We start from the raw sequence: 22,513 nt of genomic DNA, 5'->3' as shown, positions 1-22,513 counted from the left end.
TCCACATTCCACCGGTCGCGTTGTGTCTCCAGATGTCACTCTTCTCTTGGTCTAATTTTAACTGTATTTAATTTCAGTAGTTTTCTGTCACATTTTGGTTGTTTTTCATCTCATTGCAGCCATTTTGTGTCTTTTAGGTCACGTCTATACGATGACAAAAAAGTTATAGTTTAGTATGTCATCCAAAAGGTGACAAAAATGTCATAGTTTAGTATGTCATCCAAAAGGTGACAAAAACGTCACAGCTTGAGTGCCTGTATAGCTCAATGGGTTAAGCAGGCAAAGCATGTGTAGGGGCTGGTCTCTGACGCAGTGGCCAGGGTTCGATTCCTGCTTATGGCCTTCTGCTGCATTTATTCTCTCCCTTTCCTGTCTCGCTCTATCTCTCCTGTCAAATAAAGCATTGAAAAGGAAAAAAAATATGATATTGAATAAAACGCCGTAGTGTAGCATGTTGTCCAAAAAGTGACAAAAACATCATAGTTTAGTATGTCGTCCAAAATGCGACAAAAATGACATAGTTTAGTATGTCGTCCAAAAAGTGACAAAAATGTCATAGTTTAGTATGTCATCCAAAAGGTGACAAAAATGTCACAGTTTAGTATGTCGTCCAAAATATGACAAAAATGTCATAGTTTAGTATGTCGTCCAAAATATGGAAAAAACGTCATAGTTTAGTATGTCGTCCAAAATATGACAAAAATGTCATAGTTTAGTATGTCGTCCAAAATATGACAAAAATGACATAGTTTAGTATGTCGTCCAAAAAGTGACAAAAATGTCATAGTTTAGTATGTCATCCAAAAGGTGACAAAAACGTCATAGTTTAGTATGTCGTCCAAAATATGACAAAAATGTCATAGTTTAGTATGTCGTCCAAAATATGGAAAAAACGTCATAGTTTAGTATGTCGTCCAAAATATGACAAAAATGTCATAGTTTAGTATGTCGTCCAAAATATGACAAAAATGTCATAGTTTAGTATGTCGTCCAAAATATGGAAAAAACGTCATAGTTTAGTATGTCGTCCAAAATATGGAAAAAACGTCATAGTTTAGTATGTCGTCCAAAATATGGAAAAAACGTCATAGTTTAGTATGTCGTCCAAAATATGGAAAAAACGTCATAGTTTAGTATGTCGTCCAAAATATGGAAAAAACGTCATAGTTTAGTATGTCGTCCAAAATATGACAAAAACGTCATAGTTTAGTACGTCGTCCAAAATATGGAAAAAACGTCATAGTTTAGTATGTCGTCCAAAATATGGAAAAAACGTCATAGTTTAGTATGTCGTCCAAAATATGACAAAAATGTCATAGTTTAGTATGTCGTCCAAAATATGGAAAAACGTCATAGTTTAGTATGTCGTCCAAAATATGGAAAAAACGTCATAGTTTAGTATGTCGTCCAAAATATGGAAAAAACGTCATAGTTTAGTATGTCGTCCAAAATATGACAAAAACGTCATAGTTTAGTATGTCGTCAAAAATATGGAAAAAACGTCATAGTTTAGTATGTCGTCCAAAATATGACAAAAATGTCATAGTTTAGTATGTCGTCCAAAATATGGAAAAAACGTCATAGTTTAGTATGTCGTCCAAAATATGACAAAAATGTCATAGTTTAGTATGTCGTCCAAAATGTGACAAAAATGACATAGTTTAGTATGTCGTCCAAAAAGTGACAAAAATGTCATAGTTTAGTATGTCGTCCAAAATATGACAAAAACGTCATAGTTTAGTATGTCGTCAAAAATATGGAGAAAACGTCGTAGTTTAGTCTGTCGTCCAAAAGGTGACAACAAGGTCGTATCTTGTGTGCATATATAGCTCAATGGGTTAAGCAGGTGATCCATGTGTAACTGCCAGTCTCCGACGCAGTGGCCAGGGTTCGATTCCTGCTTGTGGTCTTTTGCTGCATTTATTCTCTCCCTTTCCTGCCTCGCTCTATCTCTCCTGTCAAATAAAGCATTGAAAAGGCAAAAAATATGATATTGAAAAAAACGCCGTAGTGTAGCATGTTGTCCAAAAAGTGACAAAAACATCATAGTTTAGTATGTCATCCAAAAGGTGACAAAAATGTCACAGTTTAGTATGTCGTCCAAAAAGTGACAAAAATGTCATAGTTTAGTATGTCTTCCAAAATATGACAAAAATGACATAGTTTAGTATGTCGTCCAAAACATGACAAAAACGTCATAGTTTAGTATGTCGTCCAAAAGGTGACAAAAATGACATAGTTTAGTATGTCGTCCAAAATGCGACAAAAATGTCATAGTTTAGTATGTCGTCCAAAAGGTGACAAAAATGACATAGTTTAGTATGTCTTCCAAAACATGACAAAAACGTCATAGTTTAGTATGTCGTCCAAAATGCGTCAAAAATGACATAGTTTAGTATGTCGTCCAAAATATGGAAAAAATGTCATAGTTTAGTATGTCTTCCAAAATATGACAAAAATTTCATAGTTTAGTATGTCGTCCAAAAAGTGACAAAAATGTCATAGTTTAGTATGTCGTCCAAAATATGACAAAAATGACAGTTTAGTATGTCGTCCAAAATATGACAAAAACATCATAGTTTAGTATGTCGTCCAAAAGGTGACAAAAATGACATAGTTTAGTATGTCGTCCAAAATATGGAAAAAATGTCATAGTTTAGTATGTCGTCCAAAATGCGACAAAAATGTCATAGTTTAGTATGTCGTCCAAAATATGGAAAAAATGTCATAGTTTAGTATGTCGTCCAAAATGCGACAAAAATGACATAGTTTAGTATGTCTTCCAAAATATGACAAAAATGTCATAGTTTAGTATGTCGTCCAAAATATGACAAAAACATCATAGTTTAGTATGTCGTCCAAAATGCGACAAAAATGACATAGTTTAGTATGTCGTCCAAAATGCGACAAAAATGACATAGTTTAGTATGTCTTCCAAAATATGACAAAAATGTCATAGTTTAGTATGTCGTCCAAAATACGGAAAAAATGTCATAGTTTAGTATGTTGTCCAAAATGCGACAAAAATGTCATAGTTTAGTATGCCGTCCAAAATGTGACAAAAACGTCATAGTTTAGTATGTCGTCCAAAATGCGACAAAAATGTCATAGTTTAGTATGTCGTCCAAAATGCGACAAAAATGTCATAGTTTAGTATGTCGTCCAAAAAATGGAAAAAATGTCATAGTTTAGTATGTCGTCCAAAAAATGGAAAAAATGTCATAGTTTAGTATGTCGTCCAAAATGCGACAAAAATGTCATAGTTTAGTATGTCGTCCAAAATGCGACAAAAATGTCATAGTTTAGTATGTCGTCCAAAAAATGGAAAAAATGTCATAGTTTAGTATGTTGTCCAAAATATGGAAAAAACGTCATAGTTTAGTATGTCGTCCAAAATGCGACAAAAATGTCATAGTTTAGTATGTCGTCCAAAATGCGACAAAAATGTCATAGTTTAGTATGTCGTCCAAAAAATGGAAAAAATGTCATAGTTTAGTATGTCGTCCAAAAAATGGAAAAAATGTCATAGTTTAGTATGTCTTCCAAAATATGACAAAAATGACATAGTTTAGTATGTCGTCCAAAATGTGACAAAAATGTCATAGTTTAGTATGTCTTCCAAAATATGACAAAAATGACATAGTTTAGTATGTCGTCCAAAATGTGACAAAAATGTCATAGTTTAGTATGTCGTCCAAAAGGTGACAAAAATGACATAGTTTAGTATGTCGTCCAAAATATGGAAAAAATGTCATAGTTTAGTATGTCGTCCAAAATGCGACAAAAATGTCATAGTTTAGTATGTCGTCCAAAATGCGACAAAAATGTCATAGTTTAGTATGTCGTCCAAAAAATGGAAAAAATGTCATAGTTTAGTATGTCGTCCAAAATGCGACAAAAATGTCATAGTTTAGTATGTTGTCCAAAATATGGAAAAAATGTCATAGTTTAGTATGTCTTCCAAAATATGACAAAAATGTCATAGTTTAGTATGTCTTCCAAAATATGACAAAAATTTCATAGTTTAGTATGTCGTCCAAAATGCGACAAAAATGACATAGTTTAGTATGTCGTCCAAAATGTGACAAAAACGTCATAGTTTAGTATGTCGTCCAAAAAGTGACAAAAATGTCACAGTTTAGTATGTCTTCCAAAATATGACAAAAACTTCATAGTTTAGTATGTCGTCCAAAATATGGAAAAAATGTCATAGTTTAGTATGTCATCCAAAATGCGACAAAAATGTCATAGTTTAGTATGTCGTCCAAAATGCGACAAAAATGTCATAGTTTAGTATGTCGTCCAAAATATGGAAAAAATGTCATAGTTTAGTATGTCGTCCAAAATATGGAAAAAATGTCATAGTTTAGTATGTCGTCCAAAATGTGACAAAAATGTCATAGTTTAGTATGTCGTCCAAAATATGGAAAAAATGTCATAGTTTAGTATGTCGTCCAAAATGTGACAAAAACGTCATAGTTTAGTATGTCTTCCAAAATATGACAAAAACGTCATAGTTTAGTATGTCGTCCAAAAAGTGACAAAAATGTCATAGTTTAGTATGTCTTCCAAAATATGACAAAAACGTCATAGTTTAGTATGTCGTCCAAAATATGGAAAAAATGTCATCGTTTAGTCTGTCGTCCAAAAGGTGACAAAAATGTCACAGTTTCGTATGTCGTCCAAAATATGGAGAAAACGTCGTAGTTTAGTCTGTCGTCCAAAAGGTGACAACAAGGTCGTGTCTTGTGTGCGTATATAGCTCAATGGTTTAAGCAGGTGACCCATGTGTAACTGCCAGTCTCCGACGCAGTGGCCAGGGTTCGATTCCTGCTTGTGGTCTCTTGCTGCATTTATTCTCTCCCTTTCCTGCCTCGCTCTACCTCTCCTGTCAAATAAAGCATTGAAAAGACAAAAAATATGATATTGAAAAAAACGCCGGAGTGTAGCATGTTGTCCAAAAAGTGACAAAAACATCATAGTTTAGTATGTCATCCAAAATGCGACAAAAACGTCATAGTTTAGTATGTCATCCAAAAGGTGACAAAAACGACGTAATTTAGTTGCATGTATAGCTCAATGGGTTAAGCAGGCAAACCATGTGTAGGTGCTGGTCTCTGACGCAGTGGCCAGGGTTCGATTCTTGCTTGCGGCCGTTTGCTGCATGTCTTCTCTCCCTTTATTGCCTATCTCTATCTCTCCTGTCAAATAAAGCTTAGAAAAGGCAAAAAATATAATATGGAAAAAACGTCATAGTTTAGTATGTCTTCCAAAATATGACAAAAATGACATAGTTTAGTATGTCGTCCAAAATATGGAAAGAATGTCATAGTTTAGTATGTCGTCCAAAATATGGAGAAAACGTCGTAGTTTAGTGAGTCTTCGAAAATATGACATAAATGTCATAGTTTAGTATGTCGTCCAAAATATGGAAAAAAATGTCATAGTTCAGCATGTCGTCCAAAATATGGAAAAAAATGTCATAGTTTAGTATGTCGTCCAAAATGCGACAAAAACGTCATAGTTTAGTATGTCATCCAAAATGTGACAAAAACGTCATAGTCTGGGGGCCTGTATAGCTCAATGGGTTAAGCAGGCAAACCATGTGTTGGTGCTGGTCTCTGACGCAGTGGCCAGGGTTCGATTCTTGCTTGCGGCCGTTTGCTGCATGTTTTCTCTCCCTTTATTGCCTATCTCTATCTCTCCTGTCAAATAAAGCTTAGAAAAGGCAAAAAATATAATATGGAAAAAACGTCATAGTTTAGTATGTCTTCCAAAATATGACAAAAATGACATAGTTTAGTGTGTCGTCCAAAATATGGAAAAAATGTCATAGTTTAGTATGTCGTCCAAAATGTGACAAAAATGTCATAGTTTAGTGTGTCGTCCAAAATATGGAAAAAATGTCATAGTTTAGTATGTCGTCCAAAATGCGACAAAAATGTCATAGTTTAGTATGTCGTCCAAAATGTGACAAAAATGTCATAGTTTAGTATGTCGTCCAAAATATGGAAAAAATGTCATAGTTTAGTATGTCGTCCAAAATGTGACAAAAATGACATAGTTTAGTATGTCGTCCAAAATATGGAGAAAACGTCGTAGTTTAGTCTGTCGTCCAAAAGGTGACAACAAGGTCATATCATGTGTGCATATATAGCTCAATGGGTTAAGCAGGCAAACCATGTGTTGGTGCTGGTCTCTGACGCAGTGGCCAGGGTTCGATTCTTGCTTGCGGCCGTTTGCTGCATGTCTTCTCTCCCTTTATTGCCTATCTCTATCTCTCCTGTCAAATAAAGCTTAGAAAAGGCAAAAAACATAATATGGAAAAAACGTCATAGTTTAGTATGTCTTCCAAAATATGACAAAAATGACATAGTTCAGTATGTCGTCCAAAATGTGACAAAAATGTCATAGTTTAGTATGTCGTCCAAAATATGGAAAAAATGTCATAGTTTAGTATGTCGTCCAAAATGTGACAAAAATGTCATAGTTTAGTGTGTCGTCCAAAATATGGAAAAAAATGTCATAGTTTAGTATGTCGTCCAAAATGCGACAAAAATGTCATAGTTTAGTATGTCGTCCAAAATGCGACAAAAATGTCATAGTTTAGTATGTCGTCCAAAATGCGACAAAAATGACATAGTTTAGTATGTCGTCCAAAATATGGAAAAAATGTCATAGTTTAGTATGTCGTCCAAAATGTGACAAAAACGTCATAGTTTAGTATGTCGTCCAAAATGCGACAAAAATGACATAGTTTAGTATGTCGTCCAAAATATGGAAAAAATGTCATAGTTTAGTATGTCATCCAAAAAGTGACAAAAATGACACAGTTTAGTATGTCGTCCAAAATATGGAGAAAACGTCGTAGTTTAGTCTGTCGTCCAAAAGGTGACAACAAGGTCATATCTTGTGTGCATATATAGCTCAATGGGCTAAGCAGGTGACCCCTGTGTAACTGCCGGTCTCTGACGCAGTGGCCGGGGTTCGATTCTTGCTTGTGGCCGTTTGCTGCATGTCTTCTCTCCCTTTATTGCCTATCTCTATCTCTCCTGTCAAATAAAGCTTAGAAAAGGCAAAAAATATAATATGGAAAAAACGTCATAGTTTAGTATGTCTTCCAAAATATGACAAAAATGACATAGTTTAGTATGTCGTCCAAAATATCACAAAAATGTCATAGTTTAGTATGTCTTCCAAAATATGGAAAAAAATGTCATAGTTTCATATGTTGTCCAAAATGCGACAAAATTGTCATAGTTTAGTATGTCGTCCAAAAGGTGACAAAAACGTCGCTGCTTGGGCTTCTGTATAGCTCAATGGGTTAAGCAGGCAAACCATGTGTAGGTGCTGGTCTCTGACGCAGTGGCCAGGGTTCGATTCTTGCTTGCGGCCGTTTGCTGCATGTCTTCTCTCTCTTTATTGCCTATCTCTATCTCTCCTGTCAAATAAAGCTTAGAAAAGGCAAAAAATATAATATGGAAAAAACGTCATAGTTTAGTATGTCTTCCAAAATATGACAAAAATGACATAGTTTAGTATGTCGTCCAAAATATGGAGAAAACGTCGTAGTTTAGTGAGTCTTCCAAAATATGACAAAAATGACATAGTTTAGTATGTCATCCAAAATATGGAGAAAACGTCGTAGTTTAGTCTGTCGTCCAAAAGGTGACAACAAGGTCGTATCTTGTGTGCGTATATAGCTCAATGGGTTAAGCAGGTGATCCATGTGTAACTGCCAGTCTCCGACGCAGTGGCCAGGGTTCGATTCCTGCTTGTGGTCTCCTGCTGCATTTATTCTCTCCCTTTCCTGCCTCGCTCTGTCTCTCCTGTCAAATCAAGCATTGAAAAGGCAAAAAATATAATATGGAAAAAATGTCATAGTTTAGTATGTCGTCCAAAATATGGAAAAAAATGTCATAGTTCAGTATGTCGTCCAAAAAGTGACAAAAATGTCACAGTTTAGTATGTCGTCCAAAAAGTGACAAAAATGTCATAGTTTAGTATGTCTTCCAAAATATGACAAAAATGACATAGTTTAGTATGTCGTCCAAAATATGACAAAAACGTCATAGTTTAGTATGTCGTCCAAAAGGTGACAAAAATGACATAGTTTAGTATGTCGTCCAAAATGCGACAAAAATGACATAGTTTAGTATGTCTTCCAAAATATGACAAAAATGTCATAGTTTAGTATGTCGTCCAAAATATGGAAAAAATGTCATAGTTTAGTATGTCGTCCAAAATGCGACAAAAATGTCATAGTTTAGTATGTCGTCCAAAATATGGAAAAAATGTCATAGTTTAGTATGTCGTCCAAAATGTGACAAAAATGTCAGTTTAGTATGTCGTCCAAAATGTGACAAAAATGTCATAGTTTAGTATGTCGTCCAAAATGCGACAAAAATGTCATAGTTTAGTATGTCGTCCAAAATGTGACAAAAATGTCATAGTTTAGTATGTCGTCCAAAATGTGACAAAAACATCACAGTTTAGTATGTCGTCCAAAATGCGACAAAAATGTCATAGTTTAGTATGTCGTCCAAAATGTGACAAAAACGTCATAATTTAGTATGTCGTCCAAAATGCGACAAAAATGTCATAGTTTAGTATGTCGTCCAAAATGTGACAAAAACGTCATAATTTAGTATGTCGTCCAAAACATGTAAAAAAGATGCTTACATAGCTCAACTGGTTGAGCGAGTGGCTTATAAACAAGACTCTGTCAGAGACACTGCTTCAGTTCCAGCTCATGGCTCTCCACTGCAATTTCTCTCTGTCTTCCTCTCTACTTCACTGTTGAACACTGCCCAAAATGTGGAAAATGATGTAATTTATTCATTTTTTCTTCGTTGGTTCAAGAGAAACTTTACATCATGTTTCTCGAAAGTCATCGTTTTACTGTAGAGCTGAAACATGCATTGTTGTCTCCATATTTTACAATATATATTTTTTAGCAAAAACCTGTGTTTTGTGTGTTTTTAAACAACAAAACGCAAAACTTAGACACACATCACATCAAGTTTCAGCTTAGAGACTTTATTATTTTTACCTTACAAACAAGAGAATTGCTCCCTTCATTTATCTCTCACAGTTCACATCTTTTCCAGTAGAATCTTCATAAAAACTTTATTGTAAGTGCTACGGATCAGTAATGTTACATGTTTGTTCATTATAAAGCTTTACTACACACTGATGGAAGGACTTTACAGTTCTGTGATGCTCTGATTCTGTGAACCAACTTTAAGCTCTCAGATTATCATTCATCAGTTTTTTTATTTATCATCTTTCGCCTGCATAGGAGGAGCTAAAAGGTGAAAACAGGAAGTGATGTGCTGCAGTTCATACCCCAGACTGTATAAACACAACTTCTACTGTAACAAAGAGAAACAAAATATGTCAGAAAAGAACTTTTATGTTCTGGTGACGTCATTTACAAGCAGAATCTGAGCAACAGCGACAGATGGATAAAGATCTTCACTGTGCTGGCCGTTTTCTCGAGAACAATGGTTAGAAAACGCTACGTGGACGACTCTGATGGTTTGACAGTATTTTAAAATCACAAAACTCAAAGTCGCCAAACCTTTTGGTGCATGACTTGCTGAGATGTCAACATCTAAAGCTGCCTTTAAATAAACTTGTGAAAATGACACAGGAAGCCGTGTACACCAAATGTTTGGCATTAAAACCAGGCGTAAGTTGTAAAAATCAGTTGTGAGCTAACAGCTACGTGGTTGCTACTGTCAGCGTACAGAAGCTACTGATGCTGACCATTTAGCAAGTTAACAAGAGTGATGCTAGAAATGTAAATGAAAAAACATAGTTTTTAGCCACACTTTTAGCTAACAATATAAACTACTATCTAGAAGTGTGGCTAACAGTTTAAATTGTAATCTAGAAGGGTGGCTAAGAGTTGAATTTGCTAGCTAGAAGTGTGGCTAACAGTTTAAATTGTTAGCGAGAAGTGTGGCTAACAATTTAAACTGTTAGCAACACTTTTATGGAAAATGTACCCTAAAAGTGAGGACAAAAACTCAAAGTAGCGTGAAATTTGTGCACAACTTTAGCGAGCTAATGAGAGTCCATTCATTCTCTATACACCGCTTTATCCTCACTAGGGTCATGGGGGGTGCTGGAGTCTATCCCAGCTGACTCGGGTGAAGACAGGGGACACCCTGGACAGGTCACCAGTCTGTCACAGGGCTACATATACAGACACACAATCACACTCACATTCACACCTACGGACAATTTAGAGTAACCAATTAACCTCAGCATGTTTTTGGACTGTGGGAGGAAGCCGGAGTACCCGGAGAAAACCCACGCATGCACAGGGAGAACATGCAAACTCCATGCAGAAAGATCCCAGGCCGGGATTTGAACCGGGATCTTCTTGCTGCAAGGCGAAATTGCAAACCACTACCCCACTGTGCAGCCCACTAATGAAAGCAATATTTGAAATGCCAACAAAAATCAGGATCATCTACATTTTCCTTGAACATCTTCTAAAGTGATAAAGAAACACTGCAAATGACCAAAACTACAGCATAAACTTTTACTAAATTTCCAGTTCTGAGGTCGTAAACACCACAAGGGGTGCCGTTCATTTGGATTCTTCCCATTTAAAAGCAGCAACATCCACAGAAACATGGCCAACCAAGAAGACGTTAGCTTGATGGAGGCAAACTTTGGGTTAATGGGGCCAATTCAAGAGTTGCGTATTAGCTGTTTCTACCAACGTTTATTTTATGGGATGCACCAGGTCTGTAGATTTCTGTTGTTTATTAGCAGCAACATTTTAATGCTAGCAGAGGTTCTTAAGATGCTCAGATCCAGTAGTTTCTACATTTTAATCAACACCAGAACCAGATGGCAGCAGAAAGTTCTGACGTCTTTAGGTTTCTCTTCTGTTGTTTTTTCGAATCTAGAATGACTGAACAGAAATCAAAAGAAGCTCCAAACAGACAAATCCAACGTCTGAAAACTAAAGTTCGTAGGTTCAGTCTCAGACGTAGGAGACGCAAAAGGACGAATCGTGGATGGAAGAGGTTCAGTTTTGGTCTCTTTCGTCGTGGAGGTTCTCAGGAGAAGAAAAGCTGTCGGCAGAGCTGCAGAGTTTCTTCTGGACTTGACACCTCGTGTCCGATGGTCCGCGGGTCGCTGTAGATCTCGTAGTCGTTTCCTCCCTGAAACAACACGTTGGATTAACAAGCTTCATATTGTAATTAAACACTTTGAAGAGACTGACTGAGGTTTTAGTTCCACCAGAGTCTGACAGAAGTTCTAGAAAACAAACATCCCAAAACCACAAAACTGTGTGCAGTGATTTTAAGTCTATGTGGTGATTTTATGTCTTTATGTGGTGATTGTAAGTCTTTTTGTAGTGATTTTATGTCTTTCGTGGTAATTTTAAGTCTTTTTGTGGTGATTTTATGTCTTTATGTGGTGATTGTAAGTCTTTTTGTAGTGATTTTATGTCTTTCGCTGTGATTTTAAGTCTTTTTGTGGTGATTTTATGTCTTTAGTGGTTATTTTAAGTCTCCATGTGGTGATTTTATGTCTTTTTGTGGTGATTGTAAGTCTTTTTGTGGTGATTTTATGTCTTTAGTGGTTATTTTAAGTCTATGTGGTGACTTTATGTCTTTTTGTGGTGATTGTAAGTCTTTTTGTAGTGATTTTATGTCTTTATGTGGTGATTGTAAGTCTTTTTGTAGTGATTTTATGTCTTTCGCGGTGATTTTAAGTCTTTTTGTGGTGATTTTATGTATTTTTTGTGGTGATTTTAAGTCTTTTTGTGGTGATTTTATGTCTTTAGTGGTTATTTTAAGTCTATGTGGTGACTTTAAGTCTGCAGTGATTCTGCGTTGTTTTGTCGTGATTTCAGATATTTTTGTGGTGATTTTCATCTTTTTGTGGCAATTTCAAAGTTTTTCTGATCTTCTGTCTTTAGTGGTGATTTATGTTCTTTTATTCTACAGTCTCATTTATCAGACGCTTTTGTCCAAAGCGACGTACAACACAAGCAAGAATTCAGACATGAGGAAAAACCTTTACTAAGTGCAAAAGTGCTTCAGGTGCGATTGGTCAAAGGTGTTTATGCAGTCTTTGCATCTTTGTGTTGATTTCACGTTTTAGTGGTGACTTTATATCTTTTTGTGTGTTTTTGTTGGGACTTTTTTCTTTTTTTAATCATGATTCGATACATTTTTTATCATTATTTCAGTCTTTTCTGTCACGATTTTGTGAATTTTTTGTGTTTTGTGACTCTGGTTATTTGGCATCTTTTTGTGGTGATTTATGTCTTTTTATGCAGTTTTTGGATCTTTAGTGATTTTCATTCTTTTTTATTACAATTTTATGATGGGGGGGTTGTGAGTCTGTGGTAATGTAATGTCTCTATGATTTTTTCTCATCTCAGTTATTGTATAACCTCCTGGTCACAGGCAACGATCACAGCAATTCGTCCAGTAAGAATGATCTATAACAGAGCCTTGAAAATACTGGCTAGAAAATCTGTTAGAACCCACCATTGTGAAGGTTTGCAGAGGTTGCACTTTCTTAATTTTGAAAATTTTATAAATTTCTGTAATTTAAAACTAATGTATAAATGTCTGTACAATCAAGCCCCTGAGGTTCTTGGACAGTTCATTGTTCCACTTAGAGCAACAGGCTCAAGAACACGCGGAGCCTCTAATGGGAATGTGAAAGAGCCGAGGAGAGACACTGTGTTTGGAAGATGTGCCTTTTCTGTTCAGGTTACTAAACTGTGGAACTCTCTGTCACGCGAACTGAAACAAGACCGAGATCTAGGAACCTTTAAAAATGAACTGAAGCGGGTTTTAAAAGGGGATCAGGTCTGCAACCATTTTTAGATTGAACAAAATGTATTTGTCTTTGTATTAATGTTGTTGTTTTATTTTATTTTTTTCTTTCTTTCTCTCTTCTGTAAAAGCCCTTCTAGGGACGGACTTTGCAAATTGGCTCTGGCTATAAATGTCATAGTGTTATACATGTTTATTGTATACACTGGTCCCTATTAAATAAACAACAAATAAAAAGAAATTTATGGATATTTTTTGTATTGATTTCACAATTTTTTGTAATTTCCCACTTTCTTGTGTTAATTTTGTGTCTTTTGTTGTGATTTCAGACAGTTTTGTGGTGATTTTGTGTCTGACATTCTTGCATCTTTTCTGGTGATTTCACATTTTTTGTCTTTTAGTGATTATTTATGGCAAGGCAAATGTATTTATGCAGCACATTTCAACAACGAGGCGATTCAAAGTGCTTTACAAAGACGTTAAGAACAGAAGATGACGATTATTAAAAGAAAAACAAAAGAAAACATTTATGAAATCATTTTTAAAAAATGTCCTTTTGTGCAGTTTTTGCATCTGTTTGAAGTGGTTTTGTGTGGGTTTTTTTTGCTTTTTTATCGTAATTTGATATATTTTTTATTGTTATTTTCAGTCTTTTCTATCACAATTTTGTGACTTTTTATGCTTTGTGACTCTTTCTGGTTATTCTGCATCTTTTTGTGGTGATTTATGTCCTTTTTGTGCAGTTTTTGCATCTTTTTCTGTTGATTGCACGTTTTTGTGGTGATTTTTAGTCTTTTTTATTACAATTTCAAGATTGTTTTGGTGCTTATGAGTCTGTTTGTGGTTATTTTGTGTCTTTTTGGTGGTAATTTAATGCCTTCTTGCATCTTTTTTGTGTTGATTTCACGTTTTTTTTTTGGTAATTTCACACTTTTTTGTGTTGATTTTGTGTCTTTACACAAGAACATTCCTCCGCCTGCAGACTTTCACTTTCAAATAAACGGAATATTTTTGGTTTGTGCTTCACCATCTCTGATTTTCCTTCAGGATTAATGAAGTTTGCTCTCATAGTTTATCTAAAAGGCCGCCTGAAGCCGCTGAAAGTGTCAGACTGAGGCTCCTAATGACAAAAGGTTAATCCTGATGGTGTGTGTGTCTGAATGCAGCCGTTAAACACTCACAGGTTTGGTTTTGTCTCCAAAGAAGTGGATGGTGGAGTAGTCGTCCTTCTCTACGATCCCCAGACAATACCTCTTATCCCAGCCGTCAGGAAACACGTCGAAGCTGATCTGACCTCCTGCAGCACATTTAGAACAGGATTTACATTTAAATGTCCCGTTAATCTGCTTTCATTTAAACACAGACGCTGCTCTGAACGACCTACCAATGGAGAACGAAAGTCCTTTTCCTTTGAATTCTTCCTTCAGAACCGACACAAACTTCTCCCTGATTTTCTCTTTCTGGAAGAAGCAGAAAAGAAAAACTCACATTGGCCTTTTTTTTAAACCTTTTTACTCCAAACTGAAATGATTCAATCAGAAAAGAGGTGAAATCGTGATTCATATTCAGCGAAATGAGTGAATTTAAGCAGTAAAACTGGAATTTTATGGTTTGAACGAGCAAAGTTGAAGCTGCTTTAATTCTACCGGAGGACAAAGACAAACATTCTCACATTAAGAAGAAGTTTAGTTTGTCAAACATCTAAAAAACTGCGGGGATTTTCAACTCTCTGAACTGTTTTTAGTGTGCAGTTTCATCAGGAAAAACTATTTAAAAACAGATTTAAATCTGTTAAATTTCATCAAAAACAATGAATTTAAAAATAAATGTTTTTCACCAAATATATTCTGTAAAAAACAAAGAATTTAGATTTAGAGCTCCACAGAGAAACAAATACACATACATGCAATTACTCAGAATTTGTCTAAAATGACACAAACATGTACAAATTACATCAACTCACATAAACGGACACAAAAACTGTCTAAAATTGCATAAATAAATGCAGAATGGCTAAAAAAAATCAAAATGACTCAAAATGTGTCAAAAATGACAAACTTGTGCAAAAATCAGTGTAAAAAATGTTTAAAAAATGACTCAAAGACTGTAAAATGTCATAAATGTGTGAAGAATTGTTGAAAAAATATGTAAAAATTCCTCAAAACTTGGGAATGTGTTGGGAAAACCCAACACACCGGATGAATAAATAAATGCAGCCTGGATCAGAAACAGAAAACAGAGGAGCAGGTTGTTGAAGATCCATCAGCATGGAGGAACATCTTCTACTGATGGAATTATTCACATCCAAAATGACTCAAACTTCTGCAAAATCAGTAAAAATGGTCAAAATGACTAAAAAAAAACTGTCAATAACCTGTCCACAATTGTTAAAAAAAATATTCAAAATGCTTCAAAATTTGTCCAAAATGACATAAACTCGTGCAAAATGAGTTTAATTCTCCTGTTGTCTTCATTTACAGGCACAAAAAAATATTGTTTTCTCATCTGAAAAAAAATTCCAAAAATTCAGCAAAAAAATCCACAAATTTCTGAAAATTTGCAAAACTTCAGGAAGAAAATTCCAATAATTCCTTAAAAGTTTTATTTTTAAAATATCCCAAGAATTTGGCAACAAAATTCTTGTAAATATTTTCCAAAAAAATGAGCAAAAATCTTCCAAAAAAAATCCTAAAAATATCTAAAGTGATTACATACATATCAGTAAAACTTAAGATAGTTTCTATGAGGTGATTTTGTGACTCAAAATCACCTCATAGAAACTCAAAATCCAGCGAAATTCACTGGATTTGGGTTGATTTTTATGTGACTGTTCTTAAAGAAACATTTTTAACATTTCTTCTTTTCCCGCCAAGAAATGTTCAAAAATTTCCCAAAAATGTTGAAAATGTGGGCATCATAAGTTTCATTTTCAAACTTTAAATAATGGGACAAATTATTTTAAAACGGTCTAAAATGACAAAAATCTGCCCAGAACGGCAGAAAAAAATCCTCAAAACCTGCTGGATGAATAAATAAAAGCAGCTCGGCTCAGAAACAGAACAGAGGAACCGGTAGCTCAAAACATTCATGAGAACGTGTCAGGTTTAAATGAACCACATCTATCTATGATCTACTGATGAATGCAGACGGAAATGATGCGTTCTCCAACTCGTTCCGTGGGTTCTACCTGGTCCAGCTCGTAGAACTCCTTCCTCTCCTCCAGCGTACAGCTGCGACCGATCGGAGACACGTTCAACATTCCGTTACGGAACTCGATGAACGTTCCCCTGGAGGACCACAAAGACACAAAGAGTCACATCTAGAACCACAGAGACGTTCTGTCAGCCGCAGACCCAGACCAGAACCACAGAGATGTTCTCCTCGTACCTCTTCCTGGGCAGCTTGATCCTGGACATGTAGTTCAGGCAGAAGTTGATGAAGTTCTGCAGGAGTTCTTCACCCATGTGAGCCTGGATGGACTGAAAGAACACTTCCTGTCACATGACCTCACCACACTCACGTTCTACGCTCACGTTCTAACCTCAGGTTCTACATTCAGATTCTATGTTCAGGTTCTACATTCATGTTCCACATTTAGGTTCTATGTTCAAGTTCTACACTGAAGTTCCATGTTCAGGTTCTAACATCAGGTTCCACATTCAGGTTCCATGTTGAGGTTCTTCGTTCAGATTGTATGTTAAGGTTCTATATTCAAGTTCCACGTTCATGTTCCACATTCAGGTTCTATGTTCAGGTTCTACGTTCAAGTTCTAAGTTAAGGTTCTACGTTTAGGTTCCATGTTCAGGTTCCACATTTAGGTTCTACGTTAGTCTCACCTGTACAGACAGCAGTGTTCCATCCTTATAGGCCACCAGTCCGTTCTCAGCGAACACGTAGTCCACCTTCTGGATGACTGCAACAGGAAGTGGACAGTCAGCCGGATGCTAACCGTGCCAACAGGCAGATTCTAACTGGTAGATGCAAACAGCTAGATGCTAATAGACAGATAGTGACAGGTGGATGCTAACAGCTAGATGATAGCTAGTGAATGCTAACAGCTACATGCTAACAGGTAGATGCTAATTTAGGTGCTAGATGCTAACAGTTAGATGCTAACTGATAGATGCTAACAGCTAGATGCTAGATCCTAACTAGTGGATACAACAGCTAGATCCTAATTCAGGTGCTAGATGCTAACAGTTATATACTAACAGTTAGAATACTAACAGGTAGAATACTAACAGGTAGATGCTAATTCAGGTGCTAGATGTTAACAGTAAGATGCTAACAGGCAGAATGTTAATAGCTAGATGCTAACAGCTAGATGCTAATTCAGGTGCTAGATGCTAACAGCTATATACTAACAGAATACTAACAGGTAGAATACTAACAGCTAGATGCTAATTCAGGTGCTAGATGCTAATAGTTAGATGCTAACAGGTAGAATGCTAACTGCTCACCGTCACTCCCCAGCTGCTCCTGGATCTTACTGAGGTCTGATCCTCCAACGACTCCTACTCGAACCCGAGTCTTCAGCTTCTGCAGGAACTCGGACATTTCTGGAGTCACGACCTGAAAACACAAACGAAACACAAACAAAACACAAACTAAATTTACCGACAGTTTGTTTATTTTTTTGTGTTGATTTCAGATGTTTTTGTGGTGATTTTGTTCTTTTATCATGATTTGATGATTTTGGTGTTTTTGTGTCTTTTTTGTTAAGTTTTACATTTTTCTGGCAATTTCAGTTTTTTGTTGTAATTTCGTATTGATTTTAGATGTTTTGTAGCATTTTTGCATGTTTTTGCAGTTGTTTTATGTGTTTTGTGGTAGTTTTGTGTTGTATTATCATGATTGGTGAATTTCTTGATGTGTTTGAGTCCTTTTGTGTCTCTTTTTGGTTATTTTGCTTCTTTTTGTAGTAATTTTATATCTTTTTAGTGGTGATGCTTGGACTCACAACCTGACAATCCAAACCCACTACATTTATTAGGGGTGCAACGGATCAAAAAAACCTCACGGTTCGGATCGTATCACAGTTTTGAGTCACGGATCGGATCAATTTTCGGATGAGCAAAAAAAAAAAAAGACACGATCTTCTCACTGAAGTGGGTGCGCGATGGGATCTCCTAACGTGGTTCAAGCACGTTCAGCATGTTTAAACCCCATGTTTTACACCACGGAATATGGCCTCATGTCTGCAGCTATAAACATCCCAACAGCTTCTGTAACATCTGTGTAGGTTCTCATTCATCCAGGTCATGGTTATCCAAAGTAATTTAAATCAATCCACTGGTCTTTAAGAAAGTTCCTTGAAGACATTTCACCTCTCATCCAAGAGGCTTCTTCAGTTCTGGTGGTGGACTTTCTTAAAGTCCAGTGGATGGATTTAAACAACTTTGGATAGCTTCTGTAACAGCTTTAGCCCGGTCGGATTCCGCAGCAAGGGGCCGTTTAAATGCCACGGTGATCAGCGGTTGTTGAGCAGCCTTCATCTTGGCTCCTGTCACTGACACATCCAGGTGATGTCACTTCATATGGGTGGTCATGCTGTAAAGTCCTAAACAATTAGAAGTACAAGGGCTGACTAAAAAACAGCTGCACCTATAAAAATAACCAGCTGTACTTTATTTTATCATGGCTGCCTGCCCTGTAGAAGGAGTCTTGTTGTGCACTGATGCTCTGCTCACAGAGCTCCTCCAACACTCGCAATGGTACCTGGTCAACTCGTGCGTATTCAAACTTGTGCCTATGCAAGGGTTAGGGACGACAATTCAGCAACTGCCAGTGGTTATAAATCCATGTTTGATCACCATAAATAAATAATAAAACATATATTTTACATTCACTCAATACATACAAGTTTGCATACGCACCAGTTTGCATACACACGAGTTGACCAGTATCCCTCGCAATGTTCCCTGAAAGCCTTGATACGACATAAAGTACATGAATAGGTAGATCTCCTTCTTCTTGGTTGAGCTCTTTCTATCTATAAAAACACCTGGACTGGTTTTAATGTAGGATAGAACAGCTAAACAACAAAACAGGTGATTTCTATCTTTCTTTCTTTGACAATCGTGGAGATAAGAACAAACAGCACGGACCACTATCTGTGGTTTTACTGGTCTGACAGGATTTACTCGAGTTTCCAGTCATTAGCACGATGCTAGCAGGATCCAACGGAAACTCGGTTAGCATAGGCGTCGTGTAAGCTAGCAGCATGTTTGTTGACCACGAAATGTTGCTTTTTTAAATATTCGTGCTACAAAAACGTGTCGCTGATTTATAAAATCTGTATTTAGTTTGAATGTTTACTTGTAAAGCTCACAAACTACAAAAAAACAACAGAAAGTGTTTCAATTTTTCGGTCCGTCAGACACTTCCGGGTTTCACAAGAAGGTAGAATCCAGAATTAAAAACAAATAATCGATTACTGGTTTTTGACCAACATATTTGTTAACTGTAGCTGGCAGCTCGTTTCTGTTCATCACTTTAGAACGTTTTAAATCACAGTTTAGTTGTTAGCCAGCGGAACTATTTAGCTTCTGCGGAGCGATTTACGGGTCGGACGAACTACGATAACAACGTGGAGCCGGAAGTGACAGAAGTTACTGTCATGTTTCTGTGAATGGATGGACACACAAACACCTACCTGTCTCGCGGCCGTGAGCGTTCCGTCCACGTCAAACAGGCACAGCGTGGTCGTGTCCGCGGCGGCCTCGCTCATGTCGGTACCGGTCCGTTCCTCTGAGTTCCTCTGAGTTCCTCTGGGTTCTCTGTAGTTCTTCAGTCCAGCTGCTCAGAACTACAAATGCTGCCGCCGCAGAGCAGAGCAGAGCAGCGCCTTCTTCTTCTGTGGTGTTTTACGTAGACCTGCGCTGCGTGGCGCCGCCTGCTGCTGAAGAGAAAAACGGAACCAGTCAAGATGATTATTCTGCATATTGTTGCATATTTTGACCTATTGCACATGCTTTTATCTTATTTTTTAGACATTTTTTTCAGTAAAAACATTTTTTGCAAGCAAGCAAGCAAAATGTATTTATATAGCACTTTTCACTGAAATGAATTCACAAAGTGCTTCACAGTAAATTCAGTAGTGAAAATTAAAATCAGCAATAGACAAACAAGGAGTGACATAACCGAGTGCACAAACACAAAAACATACAAACAAGTTGTCCCAACAACACTGCCTCACTAAAAGCCTGACTGAACAGTCAGGTCTTCAGTTGCCTTTTAAAGGACTCAACAGAATCTAAAGTGTGCAGAGACAGTGGCAAAGCATTCCATAGCCTAGGGGCCACTACTTGAAAGGCCCGATCCCCTCTGCTTTTTAAACGGGTATGGAGAATGAACAGCAAACCTTGGCCTGAGGATCTCTGAGAACGTTTTGGGTTGTAGCATTTTACAATATCAGAAATATAAGCTGGAGCTTGACCATTCAGAGCTCTAAAGGTGATAACTAAAATTTTAAAATGAATCCTCAAATGAACTGGGAGCCAGTGCAGTTCTTTTAAAACGGGGGGGATGTGATCTCTTTTTCTAGTGCGGCAGAGTTCTGAACAGCCTGTAAGCGATGAAGTTCTTTCTGGCTCAGACTAGTAAAAAGGCCGTGAAGAAATTAAGGCATGAACGATCATTTCAGAGCTCTCAGCTTAGAAATATTCCTTAGCTGGAAAAAGCAGTTTCTAATTAAGTTTTTTGTGTGATGCTCCAGAGACAAAGCAGAGTCAAAGATAACACCCAGATTTATGAGAACTGACTGAATGGACGAGTGTAAGGTGAGGTTTTTTGCAGTGTTTTTTTTTGTGATGATTTAATGATTTTTTTGTCTTTTGGTGTAGATTTCGCTTATTTTGTGGTAATTTAAGGTCTTAAATGCAGTTTTTGCATCTTTCTATGTTTATTTCAGATGTTTTTGTGGTGACGTGTCTTTTTGTCACATTTTTGCATGTTTTTGTGGTGGCTGTGTGTATTTTTGTGGAGATTTCGTGCCTCTTTTTAGTGATTTTGTTTCTTTTTGTGGTGAGTTTGTGTCTCTTTTGTGTCAATTTTGTCTCTTTTTGGTGATTTTGCATCTTTTTGCAGTAATTTTGTGTCTTTTATCATTAATTGATGCATTTCTTGGTGTTTTTTAAGTCTTCGCACTTTTTTGTCTTTATTTCATGCGTTTTTGTGGTGATTTTGTGTCTTTTTGTGTTGATTTCACATGTTTTTCTGGAAATGTCACAGTTTTTGTTCTGATTTTGTGCCGATTTCAGATGGTTTTGAGGTGATTTTCTGTCTTTTATCATAATTTCATGCTGCAGTTTTAACTTCTTGTTTCGTCCTGTTTGTGCTGCTGTGAACAGCGTGATTTGAGTTTCTAATGAGCTCAGACTTGATTTGCAACCAAGCACTGTCTCCAACAAAAGCGAAAACGTGGTGCTGATGTCTTCCTTTCACATGGATTCAAACCTCCACCTTCTCCCCCCCCCCCCCCCCCCCCCCTACCTGGACGACGGCAGCAGGGAGTCCCTCCAAATAAATGTAAATTACATGGATAACAGGTCAGATCAGGCCTCAGTGGAAGGTTTCCTTCGGTTTGTTTACTGGAATTAAAATGTTTTATCCTGCAGCATTTCTTCATATAAAATGTTCCAGACATCTGCAGTAGTTTCACATGTTGGATATTTAAAATTAAGATAAAAACAAAGAACAAACTGAACCTGAAATGTAAATTTTGAAGATTTTTTCTCTTTATTTCACAATTTCAGTGTTAATTTCTACTATTTGTGATACTTTAATGTTGACAGAACTAAACCTGCTGCTATGTTTCCTCTAAAAGTTCCAAACAGAACAACAGAAAACCCAAAAGTTTACAGTTTACCGTGTTTTAGTTCAAATGCTGCCAAAACTAAAGCGTTTTTTTTTTTTTTTTACAATTTTAATTAGATGGTTATTGAGGAAATAAAATGCAGTAATGAAAATATGATCGTGAACTTCTCTGTTTACCAAAATGACCAGTAAAAAGTCTAACTCTAACAGGAGGTGGTTCAGTTTAATGCCTGGTGTGTCTTAATGTGACATATATTAACTCATATTTTACAATTATTTGAATTTATACATCACATAGTCTTATACGACAGCCAGTAACTAACCAAATCTCCAATATTTATTGAATAAAATGTGGCGTACTGCAGGTAAATTCAGTCAAAATGCCAGATCATGTGAGTTTTTAATTGTATTTTGACTTTTAAATGTAGTAAAAAATCTATAAATTAACAGTAAAAGCATTTCTAAAATGTGTTTTGGAGACCATTTTACCATCAGGACCTATCTGTGGTGGAGAGAAAATGTCTGAAGCCATGTAATATTTAATTATAATGTGAATTGTTTCAGGCTTTTTGTGTTGTTTTCATGTTGTGAAAGCTGTCACTGCACAATCATGTTAACTTTATACTACATATAGTTCTAAACAGCAGCAATTAATCCATCAGTCCCAATATTTAATCAATAAACTGTGTTATGCAGCCAAATGCCCAACTATGTGAGTTTTTAATTGTTTTGACTTGTAAATGTGGTAAGCATAAATAGATTAACAATGAAAACGTTTAAAATCAGATTTTGAAAGCCACTATATCATCAGTAGGTGAAAGAAAATGTCTGAAGCCGTGTAATATTTATTATAATATTTTTGTATTTGAGTTCC

The 22,513-nt window shown here is 36.3% G+C and overlaps 1 protein-coding gene across 1 annotated transcript; it reads right to left on the bottom strand.

Annotated features, from left to right (window-relative positions):
• Positions 1 to 9,018: 9,018 nt before the first annotated feature.
• pmm2 (phosphomannomutase 2) lies at positions 9,019 to 19,687 on the bottom strand. The gene is made up of 8 exons (XM_051945946.1): positions 19,478 to 19,687; positions 17,283 to 17,394; positions 16,659 to 16,735; positions 16,209 to 16,300; positions 16,009 to 16,108; positions 14,206 to 14,281; positions 14,003 to 14,118; positions 9,019 to 11,186 (listed from the first exon to the last, which is right to left on the bottom strand). Exons 1-8 carry the CDS (start codon positions 19,550 to 19,552, stop codon positions 11,082 to 11,084), a joined length of 753 nt encoding a protein of 250 aa, XP_051801906.1. The 5' UTR covers positions 19,553 to 19,687; the 3' UTR covers positions 9,019 to 11,081.
• Between the last annotated feature and the right edge of the window lie 2,826 nt (positions 19,688 to 22,513).

This window comes from Acanthochromis polyacanthus, chromosome 3 (genome assembly GCF_021347895.1).
Source record: "Acanthochromis polyacanthus isolate Apoly-LR-REF ecotype Palm Island chromosome 3, KAUST_Apoly_ChrSc, whole genome shotgun sequence".
Taxonomy (NCBI): Eukaryota; Metazoa; Chordata; class Actinopteri; family Pomacentridae; genus Acanthochromis; species Acanthochromis polyacanthus.
Note: the sequence above shows the minus strand (reverse complement) of the source record. Positions and strands in the feature narration are given on the sequence as shown.